The sequence below is a fragment of the Jatropha curcas genome, chromosome 3, assembly GCF_041381405.1.
Source record: "Jatropha curcas cultivar XTBG-Jc1 chromosome 3, XTBG_Jcur_1.0, whole genome shotgun sequence".
In the NCBI taxonomy this organism is placed as follows: domain Eukaryota; kingdom Viridiplantae; phylum Streptophyta; class Magnoliopsida; order Malpighiales; family Euphorbiaceae; genus Jatropha; species Jatropha curcas.
The window spans coordinates 16,557,040-16,575,701 of record NC_143153.1 but is presented as its reverse complement, the minus strand read 5'-3'; the positions used below and the strand labels follow the sequence as shown (position 1 = coordinate 16,575,701).

General features: G+C 33.3%; 1 protein-coding gene across 1 annotated transcript; it reads left to right on the top strand.

Moving 5' to 3' along the window:
- The first annotated feature begins 2,182 nt into the window (after nt 1-2,182).
- On the top strand, nt 2,183-17,245 carry LOC105650250 (fatty acid amide hydrolase). Its single transcript, XM_037641466.2, has 19 exons — nt 2,183-2,452; nt 5,594-5,654; nt 6,006-6,187; nt 6,262-6,391; nt 6,761-6,838; nt 6,914-7,061; nt 7,146-7,258; nt 7,331-7,406; nt 7,499-7,570; nt 7,705-7,759; nt 8,343-8,414; nt 15,579-15,659; nt 15,745-15,848; nt 15,954-16,046; nt 16,139-16,207; nt 16,296-16,360; nt 16,602-16,663; nt 16,745-16,840; nt 17,080-17,245. The coding sequence occupies exons 1-19, from the start codon at nt 2,243-2,245 to the stop codon at nt 17,137-17,139; spliced, it is 1,827 nt and encodes a 608-aa protein (XP_037497394.1). The 5' UTR covers nt 2,183-2,242; the 3' UTR covers nt 17,140-17,245.
- Nucleotides 17,246-18,662: the final 1,417 nt, after the last annotated feature.

Genomic DNA, 18,662 nt, shown 5'->3' with positions numbered 1-18,662 from the left:
AGTTCCCTGAGATGTTAGGAATATCGTGTAAAAATTTCATAGGAAAAGATTGTTTAGAAATGAAAATATAGTCAAGAGAATGCAAGTGACTCATATGCTGAAAATTCTTGATCTTCTAAACTTGCACTAAAATGAGCATATTAAAACATAAGTGAATAGACTATGAACATGAGCATTGGTAGATGAACATAAAGCTTAATGTGTGTAATTTTTGTCCCCAAAATTTCAGATTCAAATTTAATGAATAAAAATATCAAAGAACCTTGTATGTCAATAAAGAGCTAGAAACAAAACTAAAAGTACGATATGTGTTTAAATGTGAATATAGGTCGAGGATTACCACGAAATCATTTCAAAATTATCAGTGATTGAGAGGAATCAAATTCTCGCTTTCAAGGTGAGTTATAATGTCTAACCCTTCCTTGTTACATTGGAACTTTGAACAAATGCATACCATTATTGGTATTTGAAACCATTTGTTAATTGTGACATTGAGATTGTGAATTGCGAAACCTATTTGGCTTATAGGCCTATTTGATTGTACCAAGTCATTTGTTTAGGCAATATCACAGAATCCCAACTTGATGGGGGGTTATACCATTAGGCTATGTGCACATAGAGATTTGTGATTAAAGGAAGAAGTTACTGCCCTGAAGTGTGTAAAGTATGATAGCACTGGAATGTACATAGTGATATGTTTTCTTCAGTGCTATCTATATGATTATGTATCAGATTATTGATATTGCCTTTGTGATATTGATCCAATAACTATGATTCTTTCTATATGGACTTATCTCTGTTGATGAGCTACAAGGTACTACCATCCTGTGTTACTATAAATATTGAACCTTGAGATACTTTTTAGTGCACATGCTACCAATATGACACTATAATCTCACTGAGTTGAGGACTCACTCAAGCGTCAATGGTTTCAGGTAGAGGTGATCCAGGTCCATCAACTTCTTGATTTTCTTCTTCCAACAAGAAGCATGTGAATAATGTAAATAGTTATCAGATATTATAAGTTGATAAGTTATATGAACTCTAATTGCTCCGTAGTACCTTTGTGAATGATATTAGCATGGTATGTATGTAAGCTATAATGTAAACAGTGTTATAACAGTGTGTTATGTGATTATACAAAATGTGTGAAAGATTGTATTCAATGATCCCGGGAATTAAATGAAAGTAAATAAGCTGACTATAGTCCACCTAAGTAACTAGTCAAGATAAGCAATATGTTGAGTTGGATTAGTTTCGTTGTGGATTCTACGAGGTGCCCGATGGCCTTAAGCCTACCTGAACCCTAGGACCTCGCACCATCAATTTTTGGGGTGTGACAAGTTTGTTCTCCGAATGGGCCACCATGTAAAAAGATATGCTTAAACTATGTTTTGTCATGTATATATTTATATATGACTATATGTGAAAAGAAAGAAAATTTCTGGTATTGATTTCCACTACTGAATACATGGTGTGACTTACATCTCTGTTAATGGTTATGTAGCATCTTAGCACTATTTATTCTCGGATATATAGTGTTAGGATGTTACACAGGTAATGCTCAAGTAATTTCTCTTCATCATACAAAATGGAGCAGTTGCTTTATCCTGCTAAACTCCTCATACATTTGGCTAAAATTTAATTCCTTGATTATGGGCCTTCAATTTTTTAAAGGTCTAATAAATTAATTTTAAGCTAAAATAAGTTATAAACACACAAGTCAAGCCCACATATAACATACAAAAATAAAAATATGGTATAAACAAAAGGACATATATTAGAAAATTTTAAATATATCCAGATATTTTTTAAAAAATATATTTTAATTCCTCGTAATATTTTTGATTTAGCAATATAGACAATTATAATATTATTTCTGGAAAGAAAAATTTAATAAAACATTAAATGTAAAGGAAAATAAGTGACGAGCGTTGGGAAACTATGGCTATCTGAAAAGCCAAGCCAAGTAAAAGAAAATGAATAAAATAATAATAAAAAGGGAACATAATTCTAAGTTGCAGTTAGAACCCTGAGGAAAAATAACAGCTTAAAGGAAAAGGCATAATTCTAGTTGGTAATTTGGTTGACGTGATGTGGAAGGAATTGCAATATGCAAAGTAACTTGAAAACGACTTAATTAATAATATCAGGCTACAACCAGCTTCTCGTCTTCTCCGCCTCAACCTCTGGTTTTCCCTTTAAATAATTAAGTATTACACAAGCTTTTTCATTATCGAAGATGGGGCTGTGGAAGGCGGAGGGAGTAGTTTACAAGGCTGTGGACGAGGTTGATCTTGGTCCTCATAGCTCTCATGTCTATGTACGTGCCAATGTTAAAGCTCCTCGCATGGCTGGATTTCTGGTTAAAATATTTGCCTGGTTTCTCGAGTCATGGCTGTTTGGACCTTTTCTCCTTTACATTTTGAAGAGAAACAATCTAATTCATAAGGTACTCTCTCTATTTCCCTTTTTCATCAACGGATTTATAGATTGCCGATATGTTAAATTTTTATCAATTCAATCCAATCCAGCAAATAGAGTGCCAGATTTTTTAAAAAATAAATTATATTTTAAAACCTTTTGAGATATGCTAGAAAAATAAAACATTATTTCATTCATCCTTTTTAATTTTTTATACTATATCTTAATTGAATATTTTTTAGAATGAAGACAAATTGAATATTTTTAATCATCAATTCGATAATTATTATAATTCAGAGTAGATAACTCGGTGGATAAAAATTAATATCCATTCAATTCACCCTCTATATTAAATTGGAATTGAATTTAAATTTACAAATAAATTATTAATATATATATAAAATAACTAAAAAAATTTAATTTATTTTGGATCAAAGTAATATTTTGATAAACTGATTTGTATCAGATTTTATCCATTATATTATATTTGACTGGAATCAGGTTGGGTCAAATATTATGTAGTGGATAAAAAAAACATCCTTATGCAGTGAAATATTTGTGAAATATTTGTGTTGTTGGGCCCACGTCAAAAAATGGCAACCTTGGGTTGGTGAGTTTTTATGATTTATGGTTGGAAAGAGTGCGTTATGACACTTGTTAACTTCATCTACCATTAGTTCATATGATTGATTTAATGACCTGTTAACTGTATCAAATCTCAAATTAATTGGTCAAATGCATTCCAATACGAGAAACACTCAGCAAGGTCAAATGGACTTGCAGTCAACTAACGATTTTTTATGTTAAAAAAAAAAAAAAAAAAAAAAAAAAAAAAAAAAAGAGCAGGGGCGTACATTTGACAGCTTGGATTTAAAAATCAACCAGCATAAAATTAAATAAATCGAAAATATTTAAAAAAAATGAAAAAATGACTAGTTTTTAATTAGTTAAATTATTAAAAATAATTTTCTCTTTCATTATTGGATATATCTTACTGACGGATTTTTTTTATTTTTTAATGGTTAAAATAATATTTTTCTAATAAAATGACTTAATAATTTAATATGTCAATAATATAAAAATATTTTGATTTATTTTTAAAATAAAGCAACAAAATTATTAGTTAGATCAAATTTTAGAACAAAATAATAGTTTACTGTTTGAATATAAAAGCTAAGAATTTATTTGGCAAAATTAACGGTTTTAATAAATGTCACCGCTATTCATAGCATTTCATCAAATATTAAAAGGATTAATGATTCGTAATCCGCTTTTTCAAATTCTAAATACTAATATAAATACTATAGTACCAAATATTATAAATAATAAAAATTGTGTTTGAAATTAGTCAAAATAATAAAAAATATATGAAAATTTATTACCGAATAAGACCTAAACCAAATATTGATGATATGGTTTAATTTTCTGAATTGAACCATTATGTGGCATTCAAAGTGCACATGCCATACAGCATGGGTATCTATTTAAAATTCACTAAGTGAATCAATCTCGAACTCAATTATAATTACCATTTAAATATTTGAATCTGTTTAAATATTTATTTAACATTAAACTATTTTTATTTTTATTTTAAAAATAAAAAAGTAAAAATTATATAAAATTTTATTTTGACTTAACAAAAAATAATAATATCAAATATAATTATAATATTGATTAGTATGATTATTTTAAATATTTTTAAAATATTAGCTAAACAAACAATGGGTAGCAGATATCCATGTTATTGCACTTGAAGGTAGTAAAAATATCAACAAACTCGTCCCAAATTCGTTTATTCATCATTCGAATCCTCTAAACGGGTCGAATTGAATATCTATCAAATCGAATAAAATTGTCATTCCTAATTACAAGTGAAAATTTATTTGTGGGTAGTAGATATCCATGTTATTGCACTTGAAGGTAGTAAAAATACCAACAAACTCGTCCTAAATTCGTTTATTCATCATTCGAATCCTCTAAATGGGTCGAATTGAATATCTGTCAAAGCGAATAAAATTGACATTTCTAATTACAAGTGAAAATTTATATGTCGAAAGGGGATTGATATATATATATATATATATATATATATATATATACACACAAAAAGAGAGAAAAGGAGAGAACCGACTGTACAATTTTTCTTTTTTAATTAATTCATTAAGAGGCATAGTAACTGAATTAGTATGATGGGATATATAACAGGGGTAGTCATTCCTTTAACTTACCAATCACCAAATTGATAAAGACTCTTGTGGTTGAGAGAATTCAAACTCAAAATTTCACTTTTCACAATGAGAAAATCAATTAAATCACACGTGATTGGCTACGGTACAATTTGAAATGAAATGAATGGAATGATTTCATTCGTATGGCTACCAAAAATATATTTAAAAAATCATCTCTCCACCATTTTCTGGTTGTTTCTTTTTTCTAAGGATGAAAATATTATAAGTCCATGGATCTGTTTTTCAAAAAAAAAAAAAAAAAAAAGTAAGAAAGTGAGATGGTGCAGTGGGTCTCCATGTTTCGGTCGAGCCTCCTAGTGCTGTTGTCCCGTTGCTCCGCGAGGATCTGCAAGGTGTTTCCTTGCCCAGGATTGTGCCTGTGATGAGCCAAGGATGGTTTACTTTTTTGGGCTCTATCTCTCCCTTGTATAAAAAAAAAAAAATCACCTTTAGAAATATCTTTCAAAAAAAAAAAAAAATTCTTATAAAATATATTCAAGATATTTCATTTATATTATTCAGTTTTAATGTTTAAAATTATAAGACTACAAGACTGTTTTGAATAAAAAAAACTTCATATTCAAAAAATTAATATTTTTTTTTTAAAATTATTGTTAATAATAATAAAAAAAAAATACATAAAAGCTGTTGTCAGAGTGATCGGTATCTGTTCGTGATGATTGATAATAACGATTGACTACAAGAAATGGATGCATTAATAATAAAATGTGTATTTAGAAGCTTTTTCTTTAGTTATGATAAGTTTTAACAAAATTTGAAAAATCTTTTTTTCTCTAAGAAATGGAAGTTATTTTTTTATTTTTATATTGCTTGGTTTCATATTTGACCAAGGAAATATTTTTGGTAGACTTGTTTGAACTTTTAAAAGTAATTTTAAAACAAATCAAGGACTGATTCTCTATCCAAATTTACTTTTGCAGCTAGTTTCAAATGCAGAGCTGGAGGAATCCCCTGTTTATGTACCCTTTCATCCATTTGAAGGTTTGTTAAGACATAAGAACACAAATAAAGAGTCATTTATTTTGGCTGAATTTTAAATCAACAATTTGTTGAGCTTAATAATAAATAAATGGTATTAAGAACTGATTACTGAATTATTAATAAAGAAATACTCCTACCATCTTACTCTCTTCTATGGAATTAATACAACCATGAATCATATCAATTTTAGAAAAATAAGAGTAATTGACTAATTTGCCCCTTTAATTAATGATCATTGACAAAATTTGATTTATTAGTTGAGCTCACACAAACAATAACACAGAACAAACAAACGAGCTTTCCTAATTATATAAATTTATTTAATAATTGATTTGTGGTTGACATGTTCAGAGGTGAATGAAGAAGATGTGAAAATAATAGATAGTGAGTTATCTCCACCTGAACGAGTTGAAGAGGCGATTCATTGCTTGCCTTCTTCCTCACCAAGTTCATACAACTCTTTCCAATTCTATCGCTGGACAATAAAGGATTATTCGACAGCCTATACTTCAGGACAAATAACTCCCCGCATGGTACTGTTATTGAAAAGATAGATTAGATAATAAGGAACGTCAACTACTTTCGCTTAGTAATTAATTGAATGCAGGTGGCAGAGAGATTGATTGCTGCCATCCGCGAATCTTCCTCTCCTGCAATGGACATGTGTTTCTTTATTTCTTATCAAGTGGATGACATTTTAAGGCAGGCGAATGAATCAACTTTACGCTATCAAAAAGGTACATTTATTACCCAACTTTTATACTTTCTCATTATTGAAACTGGAAAGTAAGTGCTGAATCAATAAATGCTGCATTTACTGAAACATTTACGTTTTTATTATTCTCTTCAGTGTAAATTTTGATTTATATTTTAAATTTTAGGTTAAATTTATAATTAGAAATATTTTATAGTCTTATAAGTTAAAAATCTTAATATTTTAAACTAATTTTTAATATTCCAATAAAAAAAATAGAAAAATGAATTATTCAGAAAATATTTTTAAACATAAGTTATTTTTCAGAAATAAATAGACTAAAAATTTTGTGTTTGGATCAGTGGATTCGTTTATAATTTTGATATTGAATTATAAGATGAAAAATTAACAGGGCAGCCAATATCAAGTCTAGATGGAGTTCCAATTGCAATCAAGGACGAAATAGATTGTACTCCTTATCCGACCACAGGTACATATATAATTGAAATCTAATAATAATTAAACTCAAAATTCATAGATATGTAACTTTAATTTGGTTGTGCAGGAGGTACCAAATGGCTACATAAGTATAGATCATGTAAAGCAGACGCTTACTGTGTTATGTGCCTTAGATCATGTGGTGCTATGCTTATTGGAAAAACTAACATGCATGAGCTTGGAGCTGGAACAAGTGGCATCAATCCGCACTATGGGTATTTTTTTTTTTTTTTTTTTTCATTGTTTTATGTATTAAATAATTAAATAATACTCTAAAAAAAGACATATGTGTGTTATAGGGCAACTAGAAATCCATATGATGCAGGGAAGATCTCTGGAGGTTCTTCTAGTGGATCAGCAGCAGTGGTAGCTGCAGGGCTCTGTCCTGTGGCCCTTGGTGTTGATGGAGGAGGTAATACAACCTCCAATTAGTATTCAATCTCCAAATTAAGATGTGCAAAAATAAATAAATAAATAAATGCAGGGTCTGTGAGAATGCCAGCAGCTCTTTGTGGTGTTGTAGGTTTGAAACCAACATTTGGGCGTGTACCTCATTCTGGGTCTGTGCACTTTTTCTTTTCTTTTCTTTTCTTTGTTTTTTTCTTGTAATTATTATTATATTAATGACTTTTCCTTCTCTTTTATGTTTCAGTGTTCTTCCTCTCAACTGGACTGTTGGGATGGTTGGGGTATTAGCAGCCACCGTAGAGGATGCATTCATCGTGTTAGTATATATATATATATATATATATATATATATATATATATATATATATATATTTTTTTTTTTTCTTTTTCTTTCTATACTTTTATCTATATACATAACAAGCTCTGCTTTTCCTTATATTTATATTTCAGTTACGCAGCTATTAGTGGCCAACCTCCATCGCATGAGCCATTTACCATGACACCGGTAATTAATTTTTTCTTTCTTAAAGGAACATGGAATTTATTTAATTTATTTATAAATTCAACTAAAACTATTTATATTTGAAAGTGCATAATTATATTTATTTTAATTCCGTGTATTTGGCCTCATTTTCTAAATGATTTTACGTTACCCTTCATGTATCATTTATCAGTTTCACTTCCTCCTTTTCCTATTCCTGACTATATCATTTTTCCTTTCCCAAAATTTACCAAAAAAGAAAATAATAATACTAAAGAGGAGAAAAGGACTGTTTTGTTGTTTCTTTTTTTTTTTTAAGAATAAAGAAATTAAAATTAGTGGTATTTTGGTAGTGCAATTAGCCTATAATAGTCACGTGTATAGTTTTTTTGGCACGTGAATTTGATACTTTAAATAAACTTATACATTTGTATCTTCTCAAGGAAAAAAACCAAAATATCCATTTGTATATTGGAGTTAAAAAAATTTATATAAGGGATTAAACTAATAAAATTTTGAAATTGAGATATTGAATAAGTAAAATTGGGAAAAAGAAAACTGACAGCTTTTTCATTATTGATTTCCAATTTTATTTTTCACCTATTAGCCAAAGGCATATTTTCCACTGTTGAAGCCTACTAGTCCAATTTCAAGCATTCGACTAGCAAGATATGGAGAGGTTAGTAACCAGTTTCTCATCCTCATTCAATATAATGGACATGCTTTATGGTGAGCTTTTGCATTTATATATATAGCACACTCAAATTTTACTTGCAACTACCATTTTCTTACTTACAAATCTCTATCTTTGTAAATGGATCGCGAAATATGTCGTTATGAGCAATTTTGAATGGTGCTCGAGTTTTGTAGTAGAAAAATGTCAAATGCGCATATCATTAAGCTAAAGAAAGATCAAAAGTAGTATCTGCCAGAGCCTGAATACAATAATAAGTAAATCATTAAGAAATAAGTAATTACTAGACTGATAGTCTACATATTAGAAGTTGAAAGGGTAGAGGTAAATTGAGTAAGAGGGTAAAACCCATGAGGTGAAAATGTGTGATATGAACTTACTTTAAACTTGGGCCAACCAATGCTAAAAGCCTAATCAATTAGCTACCTAGCTTGCTGCTCTTAACAAGGTGTTACGTATATATAACAGTAAGGGTAGAAAGATATTATAAAATTAAAGTAGCTAAAAGATAAATACGTTAGTTAGAATATTCTCAATTATTAGGATAGTACACATAGCTGGCTTTTTTTTTTTTTTTTTTTTTTTTGTGGTGGCAAAAGAAGAGCAAAACAAAAAGCAGAAACCTATCTCGAAAAGTTAATGCTACAAGCATCAGCCCAAAGAATCAAAGACAAGGAACTAGGAATAGCTTCCCAAATGAATAAAGAAAAAGGGATGACATGCCCCTACTTGGCCAAATGATCAGCCGTGGAATTAGCTTCACGAAACACATGATGGATAGAACACTCCCATCACGAGTCATCAAGCTCTAAATATCCTCCAAAATAAGAATAGCCAAAGGCCAGTCTAATAGCCTTTAAACAATCAGACTCAATGACAACCTTACGGAAACCACGGTCCCAAACAAGAATAAGCCCTGTCCGAATAGAGGACAACTCACCAACTAACATAGTAGAGTGACCAATATTAAGAGAATAGCCTCCAAGCCACCTCTCCTAGCAATCACGGCACACACCACCAGCACTAGTCAACCCTGGATTAGTAAGACTACTACCATTATAATTTAACTTCACCCAACCCTCTTGAGGCTTAACCCAAGCCACACAAAACTGCCTACTAACTCTAGCCGAAGCAACAGTAGGAGTAGAAGAATTCACAATATCCAAAGTTACTTTAAAACACAACGATTTAAAGCAGAAACAATAATAAATTTATTTTGAAAAATATACAAGTTTCTTGCTTTCCAAACCCACCAAATAGCAGCTAAAAACCAATGATGCTAGGAGATACCAAAGGGACCAAGCATGTACAAGGATAAATTTAAACGCAACCACAACACAATATCATCCACCTCGAAAAAATTAGGAGGCAAACTCCACTGCTGCCACTATTCCCGCACCACTACATAATCACAAAAAAGATGCAACATAGACTCCTCCTCCACAGAACATAAACTACATAGACTAAAAAGATCCATACCTCTCTGAAATTGAAAAGAATTAGTCGGCAAATGGCTATGGAGAATCAGCCAAAGGAAATGTCTCAATTTATGCAAACCATCAACAGATCAAATCCATGAGAAAGAAACACAATCAATACCAACATGCACCTCCTCCAATAATAAAGATAAATAGGCTGCTTTAACAGAAAACTCACCATTAGAAGAAACATTCCATGAAATGAAATCCTGAACAGAAGCAACCAAAGGAGGAGGAACCGCATAAATTAAGCACTTAATATCATTAGAAAGACAAGTGTGTAATACAAAAAGATCCCAAGAACCATTATGAATAAGATTGCCCACCCGAAAATGCTCCTTACCCCTGAAATAGATCCTACCAAATCCACCAGAGGACCCACAGGCAACCAAGAATCATACCATAAGCTGATTTGTCGACCATCCCCTACTCGATAAGAAACATGAACTGAAGATGTTGGAAACTACAAACAATCCCCTTCCAAGTACAAAAATCACAACCCCGCAAGACCGGAGGAAAAGAGTGACCATGATAATATTTATGAGTCAAAACCTGGACCCAAAGAGCCGAGTCATTCATAAGAACCTTCCAACCCAACTTACCCAACATAACAACATTAAACAACCGGGGACTCCGAAAACCCAAACGCTCAACCTTGTTAGGCTTAATAAGCCAATTCCATCCAACCAAATGCTTCTTATGACGCTCCACCGTAGACCACCAATAAAAATTACGAGACAACTTATCAATAGTCCCACAAATAAAAGAAAGTAACCACACAGTTTGCACAGTATAAATAGGTACAGAAGAAACAAAAGATTTAATAAGAACTTCCTTACCGGCAGGACTAAGCAAACGGGACCTCCAATTCGCCAAACTAACCTCCACCTTCTGAATAATGTCCTAATACAGCACCACAGAAGATCGCCTATGAAGTAGAGGAATCCCCAGATACTTGCCTAAATTTGAGGTAAACACCTCATCCAATAACTACTGGAGCTTATGTCGCATAGGGCGAGAGACCATCTTGGAGAAGAAAATGCGAGATTTGGCCAGATTAGCCTTCTGCCCACTACCTCCTAAAAAATCCACCAAAACATCATGAACTACTTTAGCTTGCCGCACAGAAGCTTTCCCGAAAATAATTAAGTCGTCGGCAAATAGCAAATGACTAATAGGAGGACAACCCCTCGAAGCACGGGCTAGGGCCCACTTGTTCCCTAACCACCTGACGCTGAATCAGTAAAGATAGCCCCTCCATACAAAGGACAAACAAATACGGGTATAAAGGGTCAACCTGATGCAGACCCCGAGAAGGTATAAAATGTCTTGAAGGCACAAAATAATAAGAAGAACTCCCTTTCCAAAGCACTGCCAAAGAAGACTGGGCAAGAGCACTCATAATCAAAGAAACCCACAAGTCAGGAAAGCCAAAAGAAACCAAACCAAACCGTAGAAAATCCCAATTCACTCTATCATAGGCTTTTTCCAAATCAACTTTCAAAGCAAAATGACCCATTTTAGACTTAGATCTCTAGAAAGAATGAAGAAGCTCCTAAACGATAATAACATTATCAACCGTAGTACGTCCCGGAATAAAACTACTCTGATAAGGACTAATCAACCCATCCGTAAAGGGTCATAACCAAAGAGCCACAACCTTCATAACCACCTTATATAAGACATTACAAAGAGTGATCGGCCTGAACTGAGTGATAAATTCCAGAGCAGCAACCTTAGGAATGAGAACAATAAAACCTCTGGCATCACACCAGTAGAAAACGTGTGATTAACAAAAGAGACCACCTCATCACCCACAATATCCTAATACTTCTTAAAAAATAAAGGTTGGAACCCATCAGGCCCCGGAGCTTTAAAAGAACCCATACTAGGGATTACCGCCCAAACCTCATCCTTAGAAATTGGCCTCATCATATCTGCCACAACATCTGCTGATAAATGAGGAAAAATAATATCGGAGAACACAGACGGAGAAAATTGCGAATTAGCAGAAAACAAAGAAGCATAATTATCACAGGCTAGACCCTTAAGAGTAGGAGGATCTGAAATCTAATCACCAGCATCATTTTTAAGAAATTCAATCTTATTGTGTTTTCGACGAACCCGAGTAACAGCATGATAATATTTAGTGCATTAATCACCACCCTGAAGCCAAGAAATGCGAGATTTCTGAAACCAGAAAACCTCCCCCTTGTGCAAAATCAAATTATATTGAGATATCAAATCCTTCTCTAGATTAAGAAAGAAGGTAGAGACCCAACGCTGCAAAACTGCCTGAACCCCCTTAATATGACGAAGAAGGACTCGCTTGTTATAATGGATATTACTTAACACATCTCGATTTCAATTACAAGCCTACTCCTGAACATTAGAAAGAGCACCAGATATAAAAGAATGTTGTTGAGCCCAAGCCGACTCTACCACTACTCGAAAATCTTCCCTAGTAGCCCAAGCAGCTTCAAACCGAAAAGGTTTAAACACAGGGACAGGAGAAAAAGCCTTTAGTAGCCAACAACAAAGGAAAATGATTAGAAGCAAGATGAGGTAAAGACATAAGAGACGCCTTAGGAAAAGCAAACCGCCAATCTGAATTACGTAAAGCCCTACCTAGATGCTTTTGAATGACCCCAACACCGATAATAGAAAGGGTCCATGTAAGCTGACACCCTGAGCAACCCAAATCCATCAAGGAAAAACGGTCCCAATTATCCACAAAGCGTCTACAATTTAAAATAGAAGCAACAACACCACCCCTCTTCTCCACAGGGCTAGCAATATCATTAAAATCACCAAAAAGCAACCAAGGCACAACCATTTGACTAGCAATATAGAGCATCCGAGACCAAAACAAATCCTTCTAAGAATGGACAGGACCAATATAAAAAGCAGTTAAAAACCAAACAGCATAACCAAGCACAGATATAGAACAATGCACAAATTGAGAATTAACATGCAGCTCATGAATACTACAAGAATAATTTTGCCATAAAATCCACACACCATCAGCAAAACCAACAAGGTGAGAAAGAATAAAATTCAAAAAACCAAGCTTACGGGCTATAGAAACGGCACGAGCATCAGAGATACGTGGCTCCATAATAATCAAAATATCAAGTTTGTGCAATTTATGAAACTCCTTAACCTGAATTCTAAAACCCTTCTTAGCCGCACCACCATAATTCCACATAATAACTTTTAAATCCATAAAAAATGAATTAAAAAAAGAACACAAGAAAAGCACCTTTCAACGAGACTGCCGAGGGCTACGGCTTCGACTACGATAGCAACAGCCGGACAACACAGTACCTCCAGCCGCAACACCACCAAAAAATCACTCTTCATTATCGTCACTGAAAGAAGAATTTGATGCCACATAGTCAGCACCAACCCCACCAATGCTAATAAAGTGCGCCTGCAGAATCGAAGAAAACCCAACAATGACTAGTGGGTCAGGCAGGTCAGGATCTTTCAACTTGTCAACACACCGCAGGACCCGACTATGAGACCCATCCTTAACCATATTCAAACTCGCATCCACAGAAGGAGGCACAGTGGACTTTGCCAAGTCAATACCCAAAGTAACATTGCGTGAAGCTTGGAGGGCTCCATCTGAATAGACCCATGTCCAATAACATCCCTGCCTGATCCCCCTTGTCCACTGGCAACTGAGACCCATTAACTGGCTCCACCAACATGCCCAAAGGCTCGCTAGGGGGATAAGTCACAGATCGGCCCACACCTGAACAGATCCTATTGAAGGAAAAATATCTCACTGACGCACTAAAGGCCCATCTTTTAGAACAGATCAGCCTAGACCCAAACCTTCACTCAGGTCCACAACAGCATGCTTCCCCTTATTAACACCCCCTAGCCCGATGCTTCACTGTTGCAGGCCTATTAGAGACCAAATGACCTATAGCAGATTTCACCACGTGACTCTCCTTAGCCAAGGAAGCAAAGTGTTTGGCTCTTACCGTAACCAAACGAGATGAAGGCTTATCCACTCCTAAATCTTTATTTTTAAATTTGCATCTTGGCTTGCGCTGAGCCACCATCTAAGGCCTGAAACTCTCAGTATCCACATTTGAATTCAAAACAGATTCACTCATAGCCATATCTGGAGGATGAGAAGACTCTTTAACAACCTCAACCTCCAACCCAGTAGACTCCGAGCAAACTTCTAGCCAATGGCGGACCCTACCACAGGAGGAACACAACCCTACAATGCCTTCATACTCAGCCCTCCTCCAAGCAGCACCAATAAAAACTCGTGGAATCAAAGGACGGGATATATCTAATTCAACACACACTCTAGCAAATCTGCCTCGTGTAGCCAGAGCTATTTGCTTGTCAATCTTAACCGGGCTCCCTATCGCACTAGCAGCAACAAAAAGAGCTTCATCACAATAAAAATCCATAGGGAATTCAATCAACCTCACCTATGTAACCATGGAAGAAATAGATGTCGTCGAAGGCTGAAATCTAGGTTTTGACTTTTGAATATAAAGAGACCCCCAACCAAATAAGGACCTTTAGAAATAATACGTAACATATCCTCTTTATCTTCAAACTTAGTTAAATAAAAACCATAACCTAAGTCAATCACATCCAAACATGCACCTGGCTTCCACAATAAATTCAAGCGATTAACTAAATAGGTATAGCTAACCGATTTACCATAGATTTTCACAATCAAAGAATCAACCACAACTTTTGGCTTCAAAGTGTCTGTATTTTCATATTCCAAACAAATCCTACTAGCATAGGTATCTCCTAACTAAAAACCAGAACTTTTCAGAATAGAAGGCTACTCCAATGCTCTAGAAGTAAAAAAACACAACCTAATTATTGAAAGAGCTCAGTAAAAAATTGACCTAAGATATGGTATAGTTAAATCTTGCAAATTAAGCAGTGGGTGCTTCCTATGTCCATATAAAGCCTCACAGAGACTAAAAACCATATTGGGTGGATGTACATAATAACCATAAAGAGGTTGCATGTAAAGCTCTTTATTGAGAAATGATCTAAGCCCTAGAAGCAAATGCCTCCTCATAACCATTTTCATATTCTTGAGCAAATCATTTTCCTCAAGTCTAGCTTAGTCTTAAATTAATAAACTCATTTGTTGCCAACCGCATGTTTTTTTTTAAGTAAATCAAACAAATTCCACATATATTTACTTATTAAAGCTTCATGTCTTTTATAAAAAAATTTTTAGTACTAGCTTTGCAATAACTGTGAGGTTCATATAAAGACCCTTATGGAGTAATAGTGATAATCAAAAAGGGTAAAAAGTTGACTTACTAGGGAGGAAAGAGAAATTAAAGGAGCAAACGAAGGTTGAGTATAAAGTTGTGAAATTAGGGTCCATTGGGGGTGATAGAGACATCATAAGAGGTCAAAGGTTGGTAAATAAAGTAATAGTAGGATCGATTATGAAAGTAGTGGAATTAACTTGAAAGGAAGAAAAAGAAGACAATATCTTATATTTCCAAAAGGTGGCATGACAGAATATTTGAAAGCTCTTGAAAACCACAAATATAGAAGTCTGTTAGGTGATTTAAATTTATGAGTAAATTCTATTTAAATTTAAACGGTTTCTTTATTATTTTTTGACATTTAATATTTTCATTTTCTTTCAAACCACTAGTGGTTTAATGATTGCAGCGATAATATTAGAATATGTTGCTCCCATGCATTGGAGCAGGTGCATGAGAAATATGGTTGGAAGGTAACATTGAAATTTTAAAAGAAAGAATATCCTTAATTATTATTTTTTTGCACAATAATTGCTACCTGAGTTGCCGTATGTGTAGACCATAGAGGTTACTATACCGGAGATAGAAGCAATGCGCCTTGCTCATTATTTAACTATTGGATCTGAGTGTACAACTTCACTTAGTTCCTATCTAGAAAAGCTGTAAGTTTGCGTTTTTTTTCTTTTCCTTTTTTCTTCTCTCTCTTTTTTTTTTTTTTTTTTTTAAAATCACTTCTCATTTTGTTGAAACTAATGCAATGATAACAGGGATATCGCAGAGTTAGGATGGGACGCAAGGGTCGCACTTTGTGTTTATGGTTCATTCAGCGGCAAAGAGTATATAAAAGCCCAAAAACTTAGGTACCTTGTAATCTTGTATATTTTTATATTTCTGGCCTATATCTATTCACTCCATTTATTTATATTTATATATATACACGTAAATAATGCAGGAACCGAGTAATGCAATTTCACCAAAATATATTTACAAAGGCGGATGTTATTGTTACACCAACTACAGGGTATCATATTGTCAACAAAATATATAATAATAATAACAATAATTTTAAATTAAATGGCTGATAATTAAGGTATTGATTTTGATGACAGTGTGACTGCCTATCCAATTTTCAATGATGCTGTAGAGACCGGTGAACTTGACTACATAAATGGAGGTCTTAAATAATTACTTAATTAAAATTACTATCTTTCTGTCCCATAATATGAGTTGTAATTAATTTCCTAAATAATAACAAAATCAAAAGTAATTTGATTATATTTAGTATAAATAAAAGTAACATTGAAAAAATATCATTTATTACTTATTAAAAAACTCAAAACAACTTATATTTTGGGATAGGGATTACTTCCTTAACTTTGTTTGTTTGTTTGTTTATTTATTTTTACTATTTTCAGCTGCACTTGTTCGATACCAGATAGCAGGAAATTTTTTGGGGCTTCCAGCAGTTACTGTTCCAGTAATTACTGATATGCACTTATTAGTCATTTATATTTTGTATTTTATTATGTTAATGAAACATGAAATTACATATATGCAGGTCGGATATGACGAAATGGGACTGCCTATTGGCCTTCAGTTTATAGGAAGACCGTGGTCCGAGCCTACTCTCATCCACATAGCATTTGCAATCCAGGTGACTCAAATTACATTTTTAATTTTTGATTTTTTTATTATTTACATATTGTCACTACTGCATATAATATATGTTATTTAATTAATAATATTAAGATCTTATAAATTAATTAATTTATACATTGTCAACCAAATTTAATCTGCAAAGTTTTGACAACTAGTTTGTTTATTGTTATTCTAGTTACTTACATAACGGCTGGTATATTGAGAATTTTTTTTCCTAACAAAATGTCCTTTCAGGCTCTACGCATCTCAAATTACAAAAAGCCACAGATTTTCTTTGATTTGCTGAAGGAATAAATACTTGTATACGAAATTGCACCGTTGTTTCTTTACTATGAAAAACATTGTATAGCGGCTCGATATTTTATTATGTATTGAATGAATGTGCAATTTAGTTGGGTCACTAATATGACTCAATAAATTTTAGATTATATATCATTCATGTCACGACCCGAAATTATAAGCCGGACTGGCATTAAGGCCGAGATAAGCTTAAGGCTCTAAAGCCCGTAGTAAGCCTAAACTACTGAACTCATACACGCCACACAAAATCCTAGGAGCAGTAGGCCTATATTAATTCATATATAAATATATATCCAATAATTACACTTTCCTGGCTCAATCTCAAATATCTCAAATAAAATATAGTTCGGGCCTATTAGCATGCATCTCATTCACATTATGCTTACTAATTCATATGAATTTAGATAAATGATAAAGACATTCATAGATTAGCACACTTGTTCAAATTCAAGATTAGAGGTATATAGATCCTACAACTGCGGAGTTCAACAATAGTTAAGAGTAGTGAAGTTTTTACATATAACAATACATAAATTAGTTAATTATAAAATTATGAATTTACTTTTATAGCCCTGCGGAGAAGATTGCAGAGCTTTAGTCGGATCAATAGGCTTCCACTTCCTGACAAGTTAAATAAAGGAAGTGTGAGTTTTACAATTCAGTAAATAATAATAAATAATGCATAACACAAGCATTCACGTGAAATGCATACTAAGGTACTAAAGTGAACACACAACCGGTCAAGCATATGGCACAACATTAGCACTCACAAGTAATTTCACCTTCAAATAATCAAACATGTGGAAATTAGTCAGTGGTGTCACCTAAACCCCCCAATGAACCGTCCTCCCACATGGCTCGCCCTCTCAAACGTGTGCACCAGGGAGCCGATCCCCCTTACATGGCAGACCAGTCTAATCCTCACTGGACCAGCCCTCTCCTTTTTTTATACCCTCTTTTCTTTTCCACACCAACAGGCGGGCACCTGTGGTTTTCCATATCATTTATCATCAGATGCACGCGGTGGTGCCGATCTCCCTATACATGGCCGACAGTATCAAAGACCGTCATTACAAACCCATGGTGACCCACTTCATCCCAATTCCACACAAATAAAGCACAAAAGTTTCACAACACAATTAATCAAACAATTCACTCAGCATAATGCATTAAAGCAGTCCTTAATGCACAAACATAAAAGTTAATCACATACTAATAATGAAATAAAATAATAACACACATATAAAAATAAATGCTAAGTTATCCCCTTATATACATATATATTTATTTATAAAATAAGTGATATGTGTATGCAATGATGGTATGCACTATTTATTATTACTCATTGTGATAGAGAAAAGAAGGTGCTCTATCTCAGATTTTGACTTGGAGGAGCGAGAGACGGGTTCAGACAATCTAAAGAATTTAAGAATACAAGGAAAGAAATGCATCAGATAAAGGACTAATTTAAATAAGGAATTATCTAATAAACAATCTGAGTATCTAACTACTAAAAC

What these genes read in the sequence shown, in the direction of transcription:
- LOC105650250 (XM_037641466.2), top strand. Translation starts at nt 2,243, where the DNA reads ATGGGGCTGTGGAAGGCGGAGGGAGTAGTTTACAAGGCTGTGGACGAG. An exon ending in GAAACAATCTAATTCATAAG is followed by an intron (nt 2,453 to 5,593) that starts GTACTCTCTCTA and finishes TTACTTTTGCAG; the next exon opens with CTAGTTTCAAATGCAGAGCT. An exon ending in GACTAGCAAGATATGGAGAG is followed by an intron (nt 8,415 to 15,578) that starts GTTAGTAACCAG and finishes TCAAACCACTAG; the next exon opens with TGGTTTAATGATTGCAGCGA.